The 13,873-nt window shown below is 53.3% G+C and overlaps 8 protein-coding genes across 8 annotated transcripts; 4 read left to right on the top strand and 4 right to left on the bottom strand.

The window, feature by feature from the left end:
* Window positions 1-96: 96 nt before the first annotated feature.
* On the bottom strand, window positions 97-1,638 carry Z517_06104 (uncharacterized protein; the record flags this gene model as incomplete). Its single annotated transcript, XM_013427846.1, has 1 exon — window positions 97-1,638. One exon carries the CDS (start codon window positions 1,636-1,638, stop codon window positions 97-99), a length of 1,542 nt encoding a protein of 513 aa, XP_013283300.1.
* A 719-nt stretch (window positions 1,639-2,357) lies between these two features.
* Z517_06105 (uncharacterized protein) lies at window positions 2,358-3,653 on the top strand (the record flags this gene model as incomplete). Its single annotated transcript, XM_013427847.1, has 1 exon — window positions 2,358-3,653. One exon carries the CDS (start codon window positions 2,358-2,360, stop codon window positions 3,651-3,653), a length of 1,296 nt encoding a protein of 431 aa, XP_013283301.1.
* Window positions 3,654-4,157: 504 nt separating this feature from the next.
* On the bottom strand, window positions 4,158-5,115 carry Z517_06106 (uncharacterized protein; the record flags this gene model as incomplete). Its single annotated transcript, XM_013427848.1, has 3 exons — window positions 4,158-4,569; window positions 4,631-4,724; window positions 4,905-5,115. 3 exons carry the CDS (start codon window positions 5,113-5,115, stop codon window positions 4,158-4,160), a joined length of 717 nt encoding a protein of 238 aa, XP_013283302.1.
* Window positions 5,116-5,756: 641 nt separating this feature from the next.
* Z517_06107 (uncharacterized protein) lies at window positions 5,757-8,051 on the top strand (the record flags this gene model as incomplete). The annotated part of the gene is made up of 1 exon (XM_013427849.1): window positions 5,757-8,051. The coding sequence occupies one exon, from the start codon at window positions 5,757-5,759 to the stop codon at window positions 8,049-8,051; it is 2,295 nt and encodes a 764-aa protein (XP_013283303.1).
* Window positions 8,052-8,258: 207 nt separating this feature from the next.
* On the bottom strand, window positions 8,259-8,480 carry Z517_06108 (uncharacterized protein; the record flags this gene model as incomplete). Its single annotated transcript, XM_013427850.1, has 1 exon — window positions 8,259-8,480. The coding sequence occupies one exon, from the start codon at window positions 8,478-8,480 to the stop codon at window positions 8,259-8,261; it is 222 nt and encodes a 73-aa protein (XP_013283304.1).
* A 1,339-nt stretch (window positions 8,481-9,819) lies between these two features.
* Window positions 9,820-10,941, top strand: Z517_06109 (uncharacterized protein; the record flags this gene model as incomplete). The annotated part of the gene is made up of 1 exon (XM_013427851.1): window positions 9,820-10,941. One exon carries the CDS (start codon window positions 9,820-9,822, stop codon window positions 10,939-10,941), a length of 1,122 nt encoding a protein of 373 aa, XP_013283305.1.
* Window positions 10,942-11,054: 113 nt separating this feature from the next.
* On the bottom strand, window positions 11,055-11,981 carry Z517_06110 (uncharacterized protein; the record flags this gene model as incomplete). The annotated part of the gene is made up of 1 exon (XM_013427852.1): window positions 11,055-11,981. One exon carries the CDS (start codon window positions 11,979-11,981, stop codon window positions 11,055-11,057), a length of 927 nt encoding a protein of 308 aa, XP_013283306.1.
* Window positions 11,982-13,006: 1,025 nt separating this feature from the next.
* Window positions 13,007-13,486, top strand: Z517_06111 (uncharacterized protein; the record flags this gene model as incomplete). Its single annotated transcript, XM_013427853.1, has 1 exon — window positions 13,007-13,486. One exon carries the CDS (start codon window positions 13,007-13,009, stop codon window positions 13,484-13,486), a length of 480 nt encoding a protein of 159 aa, XP_013283307.1.
* Window positions 13,487-13,873: the final 387 nt, after the last annotated feature.

Genomic DNA, 13,873 nt, shown 5'->3' on the forward strand with positions numbered 1-13,873 from the left:
TTTGTGTGCGCGAGGGACATTGAATTTTATCGTCTATATCAGCTGAGGTCCACTCTTGCAAGAGATGGTCCAAGTTCGAGCACATTTCCCCTTCATTCAACAATCAGCTTGTTCAAACATGTCCAAGTCTCTATCCTCAGCCTGCTCTCGCCATTTCACAAAATCAAACCCCAGCTCCTCTATTGTCCTCACATGGACTCGAGCCTCGCCCTTCTCAGTATATGCGGCCTTGATGTCAGGAAATCGAGACCTCATCCAGACTTGTCTCTGATCCCACCGTGTGCCCAGCTTCCCTGCGCCGTCATTCTGCAGTCCGTTCTTCTTTCTCGCTTGCAGCGCCCACGCATAGAGCTCGTTGACCTGCTTCGCATCTTCGGGAAACTTCTTGACATGGAAGTACTTGCCATCACCTTTCTTGTGAACTGTTTCGTGCTCCCAGTCTCGCATCTTGGCTGGTGACGGCAAGTCAAGTCGACCACTCCACACCCGAGCCACCACGGCAGCCTGATTCTGGGAGAGTGGGAAAGGAATAACCTTTAGATTGATTACGGGAAATGCCAGCGTTGGATGGTCGATGCTGAACAAGTGCTGATATGTGCCTCTTGCGCGGAAGCCGTCTGTGACCAGTGGAGGCAGCACACTGGATAGAAACGGGTATGAATAGAAGTATCCGGTCGCAAACACAACAACATCGACATCCTTCTCAATGCGGCCACTCTTGAACCGCACCGCTTTGGAGGTGTCGTGGTCAGGGGGGAGAAACTCGACGATTTCGTCAACGTCTTCCCTGTACCCCCCTCCAGGCAATACCCCGAACGCTGACACTGATCTTGATGAAAGCAAGACAGGTTTCTGACAGTACTTCCCTATTTGTGCGGCGATATCCAAACCTGAAGCGGAGTTTCCGACCACAATGACTTTTTGATCCCTGAAAACTTCGGGTCTCCGATAAGCTTTAGAGTGAATAATGGCTTCAGGGTACGCCGCATTCCATTCCGCAACACCTTTGATGGCTGGAACATATGGGACGGTATAGTGTCCGTTGGCCACCACCACCGCGTCGTACACAGTTTGAGAAGCTTCTTTCGTGAGGAGATTCTGGGTCGTCAAATGCCATCTTTCACGCTCGTTACCGTGGTCTTTGACGGGCCGCACATCTATGACCGCTGTATTGAACCGAATCAACTCTCTGACTTCGTCCGCGTAGTGGTCCAGGTACCTCAACACAGCCTGATGACTCGGGAACAGGGGTTCTTCCTCTGGAAACGGCATGTCGGAGAACGCCATGAGGTGTTTGGGTATGTTTGTTTCGAGATAGTCGTACAGCGGCGACTCAAACTCTAGCGAGTTTGTGGTGTCGTCGTCGCCATTCTCATTCTCATCTTGTGTTCTTGGTATTAACACCCGCTGCCCATAGAGCGGATCCGTCTGTGGTATGGGAATCCGCTTCGACCGGTCTGGCAACGAGAGATTCCAGATCCCTCCAACCCGTCCGCGCTGCTCGTAGATGTCGATTGTCGCAAACGCGTTTTCGGCAACCAAGTACTTTGCGGACGAGACGCCCACGGGACCGGCTCCTATGATGGCGATGCGCGATATCGGTGGTATTGCAGAGCTCGTATCGCCGGCATCGCCCATTGTTTATTGGAGACCAGTTGCGATATGTATACCTCGTACCGACTACACGTACTAATATTGTGTTTTGTCGCTTCTTGAAGTGAAGTAACACAATGCAACGCAAAACGCTAGCGTCGTGGCTGTGGACTGGACACCACTGACTATTAGCCGATGAGACAAAGCACCAGCCAAAAAAAAAAAAAGAAGTTACTTGTTCTTGATAGAGTACATAATGTAGGGTGATAGTGCTCAGCGAAATCTGCGGGTGTTTACGGCCGGTCGATCTCGGATGTTCGTGGCTCGCTAAGTGGCAAATGAACATGTACATATATAATTGGCTAGGCAGATACCCATGTACTGTACGAGTGAGCGTATCAAACCATCCATGGACGACGGCTACGAAAATTCTATACCTTGTACATACCAGGCAGACATTGTGTCATGGATCCTGGGAATGGGAAAGCGGGGGAAATAATGGTCGTACCTGAACCCGAATACGATACGTACACGCGACAATGACGAGAAGCTTTAAGTTTGATTTCACCGTCATTCAACCCCCAATGGGCTTTTACCCTCTTCCTTCCCACATTACTCGATAGCGTACTCTTCCTCAGCACGACGCCAAAAAGAGAGGCTGATATTGACTGCGTGATATTAAATCTCCCCCACCACTCAACCACCGACTAAGACAGGGGCAGGGCAGCGCATTTCTACGCCTCTACAAACAAAGAGTCCGACAAATGGCCCCTCGGACGAGGCAAAGAACCAGATCGTCCGCTGCAACTATAGCTATAGCCACAGAGAAAGGCACGAAAGCGAAGGCAAAATCCAAATCAGCGGTGGAAAAGGAGTCCTCGCACCTGGAGGAAACAGGGAAGGGTGAGGCTCGTCCTGACGAGGCTCTGGGCGACGAACCAGATCCTACAAAGACCAAGGAAAAGTCCAAGAGCACTACGAATACAAAAACCACTCCTGCCAACACCACCAACAACACTCTCCCTCCGACCCTTAATCTCGTCTTCCCCACTCATAACTTCACAGAATTTACAATCGCCACCCCCAGTTCAGCCGCCAAATCGGCGAAATCGCCATCAACATCGACCAAGACCACCCCCTGTCAGCGCAGCCATGCAGTGCCTCACCCGACATCACTAATTTTCACGCACGGCGCAGGAGGCGATCTCTCTGCGGCAGCTATGGTGAATTTCTCCCGCGGCTTCGCGGGCACGGGCTCGGCGGTGGTCATGTTTCAGGGGAACATGAACGTCAAGGCCCGGGCGGGGCTGTTTGGAGTGGTGAAAGAATATGAGATTGAGCATGGGTCAATCATCTCGGCTGATCAAGATAAGGGCAGTCCCCAGGGAAAAAGCAGTGTGAATGTGTCAGGGAAGAAGAGAAAGGTCACTGCGGTCAGCACTAGCACTTCCACTTACTCCAGCTCCCCTTCCACCTCAGTGGCCTATGGCGGACGAAGCATGGGTGCCCGTGCGGCTGTGATCGCATCACACACAGACCACGGCATCAAAACGCTCGTGCTAGCCTCATACCCGCTCGTCAGCCCTAGCGGGGCCATGCGCGACCAGATCCTCCTCGACATCCGCGCGGACGTCGACCTGCTGTTCATCTCCGGCGATCACGACACCATGTGTCCACTCGACACCCTACAAAACGTCCGGGCGAAGATGAAGGCTCGCACGTGGCGAGTTGTGGTCGACGGCGCGGATCACGGCATGAATGTCCGTGGAGGCAAGAAGCTCAAGGAAGGGACGGAGAGGGTGGGCGAGGAGTGTGGTCGGATCGCTGCAGAGTGGTTGCGGGAGAGGGACCTGAATAGGCGCGAGATGACGGTGTCTTGGGATGGTGAGACGGGGTCGGTCCGCGGGACGGTATGGGTAGGGCGGCAGACTGGGTCGACACAAGAGCAAGGTGGGACATCGAAACGAGCGAATAAAAAGGACGATAGTAGTTCTGGAGACAACGAAAAAGTGGACGAGCCTGAGAGGGTCGGAGTGAAGCGGAAGAGGACCAAGAAGTGAGAGAAACTTGGGGGGGGGGGGGGGGGGGGGAAGATGAAAGCGATTCGAAACAAAAAGTCCCGAGCATCGCAGCAAAGAGCACTCGAGTGGTCACTTGCCCAGCGGATCAGGATGGCTTGCACCGATACCTGCTATATTTTCTGGAACAGCCGCTGTGAAACTTTCACAGGAAGTGAGCTTAGACAGAGCAGCAAAGTCATAGGAGATTTGTAAGAAATAATGTAATTCTCCCGAGGCGCGCAGGGTCGGGTCCGGTGTCAGTGTAATATTATGATAGGATATTCTGCACGAGCGGCGCTTCATGAGTAAACAAGTAAAGTCTTCGAAATCCACAGCAGGCAGTTGCCGTAGCGCTTGTAAATTTCTGGGAGATATCCATCATAATTTCCAGTCGATGCCTATCGCTTCGTCTAAAGTACAGTTCAAAAGTTCAGGTCGCGTTATTCGTGCAATCAAAGGCACCCTCCTTACCCACTAAGTAGGGAGAATGCCCAAGCTATCTATTCACTTCCCCGTCCTCAACCGGATCGGATCAGATTGAGACACCGACTGATACTGGGTGTGGCGCTTATGGCGGATGAAGAGGATGCTGGCGACGGTCACGGCAGCCATGATCGCGATGCTCCCTATCGCCAGTCCGCCAAACAGCGCTGGGCCGATGCTCTCCGAGGCGGGCTGACGGGGAGTCGCGGGGAAACTGGGGGTGAAACGTGTTGCGGTAGAGGTCCTTCCCGTCGCCGAAGCAGCGGATGGAGCTGCAGAAGATGTAGCCATAATGGTTGACCCCGTCTCGACGACCGTGATGGAGATACTCGCTCGGAGCACCGTCATGATATAGTTCTTCTTTGTGGTGCATATCCACGCTGTCGAACCGCCTTCCAACAGGAGTTGTCCGCAGTATGGAGCCCGACTCGAGCTAGAGAAACTATCAGTCAAGCGCAGATGATGGGCTGAGCTTGGGGGGTTAGAGGCTTTACCAGTCCAAAGTATTTGGTGGCTCCTCGGTCGTCGTGCAGGATGATATGTCAGGGTCGCAGGTTTCAGAGCTTGTGTAGTCCCGACACGTTGTCGCTATATTGGTGCAGTTGTATGGCAAGCAGCATCCCACGAAAGAATTCAATCGCGCACAGGTGCGTGAGCTCTGACAAGTAAGTGGTATATCTAACCGGTCTCTCGAGTCAGTACTGTAACGAATCACGAGAAACAAATACTCCCGTGTGTCTGTGAAAATGGCACTTCAGGTGAACTTACCATAATCTCCAGAGAGGAACCCACAAGTATCTTTTGGAGCTGGTGCAGAGGTCGTCGCCCGAGGTTGCAGCGATGTCTGATAAATGTACTCTGCATCGTATGGCGGCAGTCCTACTCCGTCGCCGCATACAAACTGTGGCAGTAATACGACAAGGAACGCATAGAACAGTAACAGCGACCTCTGTAATTGACTGCTACGGTCGAAGGACATTTCTGTGCCGACCAATAGAGACTTTGTTGCGCTATCTGTGAGTTGCAAAGATGTATATCGACAAAAGAAGTCAAACGAACATATCCCAATCTAGAAAGTCACGATGAAGAAAGAACTTGGCTTTCAGATAGCAGATTCTCATGAGCCCCACGAGACTTAGGAACGAGCCTCTTCTGCATGGTCTCGCCGCGCCGTCGACGATCGAACATGTTGGTTGGTCGTGAAGCGAACGAGGCTCGGCAGCTGAAAGAAAGCTGGGCCAGACCCGAGGTTTCCCATTGGGATTCCAAGACCAAAATACGCGAAATGTATCTTGGCCCTGCACAACTTGACCCCAGCCTTCCTGTTCTATTCATGAACCGATCTGCTTGGCGTGCGCGGCAGACGCAACACCAGCTGGGCTAGAACTTCATGTTCGTGGTAGAAGCGAGAAACCGGCGCCTTGGGGGTGGCGCTCCTCGTGTCCGGTCCACCACGGTACGTGCTACAGGAGGCCCAAGGCAGATTAGTGTCCCTCTGCTGTCTTGTCTCTGTTTGTCGTCTTGGGAAAACCAAGAGACTCGTTGCCGACAAAGCAGACCTCCAAAGGTTTGGGATCATTTTTCCCCCTCGTAGCTCTTCCAGGCCAGCGACAGACGCCCATGGCCGCTAAACATGGCTCCTCTGATCTCTTTGAGCTGTCAACGCCGTCGTACTATTCTTCAAGAGACCCGTTATGGGCTGGGACCTCGCTGGACAGACCGCCGGACACAGTGACTGCGCGGCGGCAGGAACCAGGGAAAGTCCTCGATATCGGTCGCTATGGCTTCAGTGTGCTGTCACTCGGCACCCTTGTCATCAGCGGTGCAGTTGGATTCCTCTGGTTCCTGTGGAAGGCTGACGACCGCAACCATTTCTGGAGATGGATCGTTGCTGGAGGACACATTGCTCAGGCTATCGCCTTGACAGCACTGGTCATTCGATTTGCAGTCTTTGCGCAGGCAGCGCTATGTACATCGATGCTGGCAAGCCTGGCACTGCAAAAATTCCAGGTTACATTGCCCAACTCTGTACCAATGACTCTTTTGCAGCACCAGAACAACGGTCCTCACCAACTTGTCGTCAATCTTCTTGGGTCGTGGAAGAAAGGCAAGGCTGGCGTCCTGGGGTTGTTGGCGGTAATTCTCATGTTAACGACAACGGTTGTCCAATTCACCTCGACGATTCTGCTCTCCGACCTACAAATCAGCCCCATATCGGACGTGGTTCGCGCGTTGTCAATTCCGGCAACCATAAATTGGGATGCTGGGATCTCTTCCCAAGCGACTTGGTCTGGTGACGGGTATATGCTTCTAGCCCCAAGTCAATATCCTGCCTTTGCCGAATACTCGCAAACCGAGGGTCATCGGGAAACGGTTGATGGTGTCCACGACACAGGGACTGTGATGCGGGCTTTCATGCCGGTAACCCAGAAGAGTTCGCGGGAAATGCTTCGAAGTTACGAGGGGATCGCCACCACTTTGGACTCCCGGGTTGTCTGCGCGCGGCCTACCATCAAGCGTGCATCCCTCGATATCGGCAACGTCGACGAGTGTGCAGGCCCCAGGATCAGCGGGGACGTCTCAACCGACCTAAGCTCGGTTCCACGGTTTCGCTATCACGAAAATGACAAAGTTACAGAGACCTTCAACTGTGGTACTGCCGTCCCCAATGCGCAGCGGCCCTCGGAGTGGTCCTTGATGAGTTGTCCCGTAACTCAAACAGGCGGCATCATTTCAGCCATGGACAGTATTGACGAGGTGCTCGATCCGGACAGTGGCACGCGATACGGAATGAATACATATATGTTGTACGGAGTAGGTCAAGCCTACCTCCTCGTCAATACCACAGGAAGTTGGGGCCGGTGGCTCAACTACTGTAAGCGACGGAAGATCTTCGACGACGGTGGCGGGCCGACCGTGTCAAATCTCACTTTGGCCTCTGAGCAGGATTACATCGAGAAGGGCGAGTGGCTTGACATTCCCACCAATGACCCCGAGATTACCTTTTCACTTTCTCTTTGCTACAGCGCCTTCAACGTGGTAGACCGTGATATCAGCGCCGACGGTTTGTGGAATCGCACCGAGCCAAACATGGAATGGGACTATGACAACCGCACGTTTAGCACGGACGGAATTCGTCGGCAATTGGGCACCCTCAGACTCAACAGTAGCAGCGCCCTGTCCTCGCCCAATGATACTCTGGCAGAGCGAGGGATTCTGGCTCTCGCACCGTTTGCATCGAATGTTTCAGCTGATAGTTGGGTTTCGAACTCCACAACGCGACGCCGATCGCGCACGGGGCAAGCAATTCTGCTCAATGCGAACCTGGGGTGGAAGAATACGGCTCTCACATTCTGCTTGGACTGTCAGCCCTCGCTCGAGAACTCTTCGTCGATCTCCGCCACGGGAGCTGATGGATCAAAGGGGCCGTCTTCACTGCACCCACACCACCTGAGTCTCATGACCACCACCCTCAAAGCCACAGGACATCCCGCCTATGCCTTGCAGAGTGTGTTCACCAACCTGTTCTCCATGTCGTATTATGATCTTGCCCTGAAATTCGACGAGCCGGAGGATGTTCAGTCCAGTAGTTTCGTGTTGGCGCTGAGGCCAATGACGTGGAAAGCGTTTGCGAGTGTACTGGTGCTGCTGATCGTCCACCTTGCCCTGATCAGCGTTGTGGTCATCCTGTTTGCGAGTCAAGGGGAAGGTGTGATAGGCGGCGGCTGGGCGAGTGTCAATCAACTGCGCAGCCAATCGTTGAACAGGTGGATTGATGGCCACGCAGCGGGGAAGAGAGACAGATGGGTCGGAAAGGAGATGAAGCGCCGCGGAGAAAGAGAGAAATGGGTTGGTGTCGGAGGGAATGGTCGGATTGAGGTTCGAGAGGTCAAGACGACGGGGGTTGAGCTGTAACAGAATAAATAATTGCGTGTTTTGACGACGATAATGAAGTTAGCTGTACAAAATAGGCCACACTTATAGATGCAGGAAATCGATCTCCCTACAAAAACAGGTGGGAACCGGCTGGTGGGTTGGGATCCTTTGGCGAGTCTCGCCAACGATTAGCTTCATCCCCGTGCCTGTTAAAAGCACCCGAGGCCCACTTCGGAAGCTTGAGATCTAGTACATATCTCCAATAGGACGGCCACGAAGTTTCTCCATGATCATAGAATCGGCTCCAACGGGATTCTGAGCGTCTGTCGAGTAGTACAAGATTTTGGGAGCTGTTACGCCGGCAGCACGAACTAGATCCAGAGTCGCGACTTCGCTGGCTATTGCAAATCGACATGGTTTCGTCGAAAGGTAGGGAAGGGGTGCGAGTACTTCGGAGCCATCTTTCATGGTGATTTGGAATACTCGATTGAAGTCACCCTCCGTGAGCTTAGATAATTCCTTGACTTCGGACGCTGGCTGGCGCAGGCACTTGGCAGCCACTTTCTTGACTTTACGAACATTGAAAAAGAGCCTTCGCTCTGAGCGTCGAAGGGATTCATTGTACCCCCGACAAAGTTATATGGTGTTTTACTCCAACGGGTTGATCACTCACATCCATTTACCAGATGTGTATTCGAACAGGTCATGGAGCCCCAAAAGATGTCCAGGGATCAAGAATAGGTGGCTATCAGCCTGAGAGGCTGTCAACTGTCAAGACTGAGGTCAGAAAATCTTCACAGGGACTCATATGTCTTGACACCCACTTCTACCCCTTGACCTTGGCCCCTCGGAAGTACTTCACTGAAAGTACGAGATTTCCCGATGAGGCACTGGCTTCCATGATGAGATCCAATGCTCTTCGGCGCTGCAGGACGTCGCACATCATCTTTCTTCTCTCTAAAACCTCTCCCAGATCAATCTGCCCGCGAAGCGCACCCGCTGCAGCCTTGCGAAACCAGTTTCGACTACGTCGTTACTCGAGCACGACAACACATCCTGCGTTGTCAAAAAATTCCACGGATACGGATGCTCAGAGAGATCAAGCGACAGAGACCAAGGGCATGTCTGGCCACCAGTACAAGATCGAACGCGTCCTTTAAGACAAAGGAAGTTTGCTAGGTCGCATGTTTCTTGCTACGTATACCACTGCCAGTAGAGTTAGTATCGTCTACTGACTTAGCTATCACGGAGACCTTAACGAGCAGTTTGTCTTGAAATAGATTCCTCGAAACAACTATGAATTCCGCCCAGCAATATGCCGACTTCAATCCGGGAAAAGGGATCACGGCCCGAGAGGCATTGGGGCACAAATGGTTCAAGGATGTCGAAGTGATCGGCTCCTGATGAGGATGAATGAAATTCCCGATATTTGGAGACACGACTCGGATCTCCTCTCTATGGCAGGTTCAAGCGCTACCTCGAGTCATTGTCCTCGTTGAGGTCAGATACCAAAGGAAGCGATAATGCTGGTGATCTTGTCTACAGGTATAGGTCTCTTGACGACAGTTCTGGCAGCCAGAAACGGATTGGCGTGAAACAGTCGGTACCACCAGCGGAAGGAATCGGACCGGCCCCAAGCCGCGCGGCAATAATCTCCGCCCCCTTATTCCCCACGGTTACCCGATTCTCCTTTTTCGTTGTCCCCTCTATCCTGTCTGGAGCTCCTCCTCACCACAGGGACCAAGGAAGCCCTTGGCCCAGCAGATGGTTATCTTGACTGCCCCTGGACTGCTCAATCGGTGTCATCATGGGCGAGAGTGCCTCTGCAACCACAGCGTCGGCGGACTGGACACAGCTTCGATTTGACACGACACCTCTCGACTTACGAAAATACCTCGAGACACATCGCGACTCACATCTGCAGTCAGACGCACACACCTGTGTGAGTGAACTGGCCGCGTCCACGTGGGAGTACTGGGAGCCAGACTGCTTCGAAAGCCTGTTGAGATCAGCACCCTGGTTGGCCGGCTTCACGGCGGAGGATGGGAATCTGACCCCGGCCTGCCGCGCTCTCGAGGTTCTGCCAAACCAATGCACCAGGCTGCTGCTTCGGCTGGATGTAATCCTAGCCAATTGGCTCATCACCTCTGTCTTCAAGACATGGCTACAAGGGTTTAGGAGGAGGATGGACGTCAACACGCCAATCGTGCGACCTGCTGAACCGTCGGATGTCGTCAAGACCATCCTTCACGATGTTCCCATTTCGAGCTCGGCGCTCAGCTCGCTGTGGTGGCAGCTACTGCAGAGCTACTCGGACTTCCGCAAAAACTCGGTCTACCAGATATTCTCGACCAAGGTCGCCGAGTTTTGCCTCGAGGCCGGATGCCCCGCCGTCACGCGCAACCCTCCAGAAGATATATACTCACTCCGAAACCATCTGTTCTCCAGCGACTCGGCGGCTCGAGAAGCCGAGCTGCGCAAGGAGATTGATGAGCTTCGAAACGCCAATCGCTCACAGCAGCGCATCATCACAAACCTGGCCTTTCGGCATCTTCTGGAGATGTTACCACCACGAGACGCAAAGGCTGGGAACAGTGCGACAGCGGCCTGGACTGCTTTCTTCCAGACCGGGTTGAAGGAGGCACAGAGGCAGCTTGAACGGGGTGAGTCGGGCCATCCACTGACTCCCGTCCTGAAAAAGTACCCGAAAATCAAGCAGATCGAGAACGTGGGCACGAATCTCTACGGCACTCTCAGCACCAATATCCACCACTTTTCAGGCCAGTACAAGGTCCTTGATGACCAGTGGAATGCGCTCGAGGTGGATATCCTGAGGGCGATCACACCTCTGGCTGACAATGAGACAGAAGCGGGTGTCGACTGGCAAATGGAAAGATCACGCTATAGAGGGAGTGCCACTCACAGGTAGAGAAGCACTGTTGAGGCCTTGTGTCGAAGGGAACGTGGCTGTGAGCAAACGACCCCGATTCAAGACGGGGTGTGAAAGGCGCATTTTTCTCTCCTTATTCGCCTTTAGGCGCGTCAGCTGGGCTGATGCGCCCATGCACATGTCCCACCAACCCAACACCCATCCTCCTCAAGCAGTACGTTGATCTGCGACAGATATCCCATCGCTCGTCCCTGATACACCACCGCCTCCTGCCCCACGGGCAGCATTCCATGGGCCGCCAGAACATACGACAACGCCGCTGCTGCGATCCCTGTGGCCGCGTCTTCAGGATACCCCGAAGCCTTTGGGAACTGCCGTGCCTCGGCCTGGACAGAGCTGCTACTGTTGTCCCTGCTGTTTCCACCGTGTACCACCGCGTAGGGATAGAGGCCCGTCGACCCCAACCGATCACACAAATCCCTGACGCGTGAGAAATCAGGGCGAAGACCATTCAGCACGTCCGCGTCGCGTAACGCAATCGCCGTCTTCACCCGGCTTGTGTAAGCATTCTGGACCGCGTGGGGCGTTGGTTGCAGTTGCGCCTGATCTATACCGAGCACGGAGAGGATTTCACCGATTAATGCGCCGTCCGTCACGTCCTCGACCCTCCCCTTGGGCTGAGACACAAATACCTTGACATTTTGCGTAGCGGACCGGTCGTCTCCCCCTTCCTCCACGCGGCGAATGGTGCGCACCAGGCCGGACTTTGTCATGAACCTAATCTCCGGCGTCTGGGAGACCCCAAGCTCATGCATGACCCAAGCCGTCCCCACGGTAGCGTGGCCACACATTTCCATCTCATGTTCGGGTACAAAGAACCGCAGCTCGAAATCCACGCCGGATCCATCTTTTGGTGGTGGTGGCGGCAGTACAAACGCACTTTCTCGCTGGTGCCGGTGCGCCACATCGCGCATCTCTTCATCCGTCCAACCCTCGGCGTGGAGAACTATGGGCGCAAGATTTCCGCCTTCACTATTGTCTGAGGTGAAGACGTTGACGAGGTGGATGCTGTTGCTCATGACGATGGGGATTTTGAAGTTGTTGGAGGAGTTGTCTTTACACGCGAGGGTGTGGAAAATAACGACAGACTGAGCGGGAGGTTGTGGAAGAGAAGGGAAGGGATATTTTCCTGACGTGGATTGACAATCACGACACACGGATCAATCTACAGTACGTCTTGATACCTATTCGCCCATTCATGAGGGCGGTATATTACTCTCCATCCCATGGAATTTCCCAAAGCGGCCTTCCGTATGACGATGCTCTGTGCCCCATCCGCCCTATGACGACTCCGAAGTTTCTCATTGCTCAGTGTTCCTGATTGGCTCGTCTTGCTGGTCTCGTGCGGGCGGCTGCTCCGTTAAATTAACGGTATTTGCCTTTTCTTACCTTTTCCTTTGCTTTTTTTTCGCTTGGCTTTGCGATGAGGCTTGTACAGGGACTTTATCTATGTATGCAGATCCTCCCTCGGAACGGAACCGTCTCCGCAAAGTATATATCAAAACGCGGCTCTCCCGCTTCCCGCATCACACCCGCATGGCAAAGGGGTCACGGATCTTCCGTCCCTCTCTACCGTATATTTCCTCATCAGGAGATTTATCCTCCTCGGTGTGTTTTCATTCGTCTTGGCCTCTCTTACATGTTGTCAGTTGCTTTATAATGGAACCTAGGAATCTCGGTTTCTCCGCTTCCTCTGCTCGTAACTCGCTAAACCCGTCGATGTCGACGGGGGTGCTTTGGCCGTTTAACTCCATGTCACAGCATTCTCTACAGAAACCGTTGTGGGGGACGGAAGGCCATAGATAAAGGAAGGAAGGAAGGAAGGGAGGGAGCATGTTGATTGCTCGGTCCTGGTAACATAGGTCAATAAGTAACTCTTTACTTATTCTCGCTGTCCACGCGTATAACTACTGTTCAAGTGCTCTTCAACATCCAGTGCTTCAGAAACCCCCCACCCCCCTTTTCAAGCTCTCCGAATCAAGAGAAACAAGAAAGCATTCCACGACTCTAGCTCGAAAAAAAAAAAGGGAGAAACAACCCAACCATGGCCCAACGCGACAACTATACGTTTGAAAACCACGCTTCCCTGCCTGCCGGCCTCGGTAGCACCCTCGCCAGCTACTTCCGGTCGTGGGACGACCCGCACTCCAACAACGAGTACCTCAACCTGTTCACGCCGGACAGCGAGCTCGTCTTCGGCCCGACCCCTGTAAAGGGCAAAGACGAGATCCGCGCCCTCCGCGAGGCCATGGTCCACCCGACAAACGGGCCCGTCGTCGACCTCGAGCACACCTTCAAAAAGTGTTTCGTCCTCGCGGGGCCTACTCACGAAGGGCCCGAGGTCGTCATCAACGGCACCGTGTGGTTCAAGTTGAAGAACGGGCGGCGGGTCGACACCGATTTCGCCAGCTGGATCGTCTTCAAGAGGCAGCAGGGGGAGCAGCTACAGGCCGTGTTTTATAAGGTGTACATTGACCCGGCGGAGTTGCAGGCCGCGATCCAGGAGATGGTCGCCGCTGAGTAATGCAGTGAGAAGGGACGAGGATCGAGGATCGGGAGACAGGGGATACTAGACACTGCCTGGTAGGGTCATGTAGGAATTATGCGACGTGGATGTGGGCAGAGATCTGAGTGGATATCTGGGTGTATATATGCACAAGTGCATGAGTGAATAGTATATAGTATATACATTGTAGTCGGATTGATGTTGTGTACATCATATAATATATTCCTCGTGCTGTATATTACCTAAGTAACTCACTGAGTTGGAGACAAGGATCTGAGCATACAACTGAGGCACAACCAGGGCAGAAAGAAGCTATCTAGTAGGTAGGTAGGTAGGTAGGTACGCAGGTACTTGGTGTATAAAATGATATATTATTACATCTTCGTATTCATAATCACTTCTTAA

Source organism: Fonsecaea pedrosoi (assembly GCF_000835455.1).
Source record: "Fonsecaea pedrosoi CBS 271.37 unplaced genomic scaffold supercont1.4, whole genome shotgun sequence".
NCBI classification, from domain to species: domain Eukaryota; kingdom Fungi; phylum Ascomycota; class Eurotiomycetes; order Chaetothyriales; family Herpotrichiellaceae; genus Fonsecaea; species Fonsecaea pedrosoi.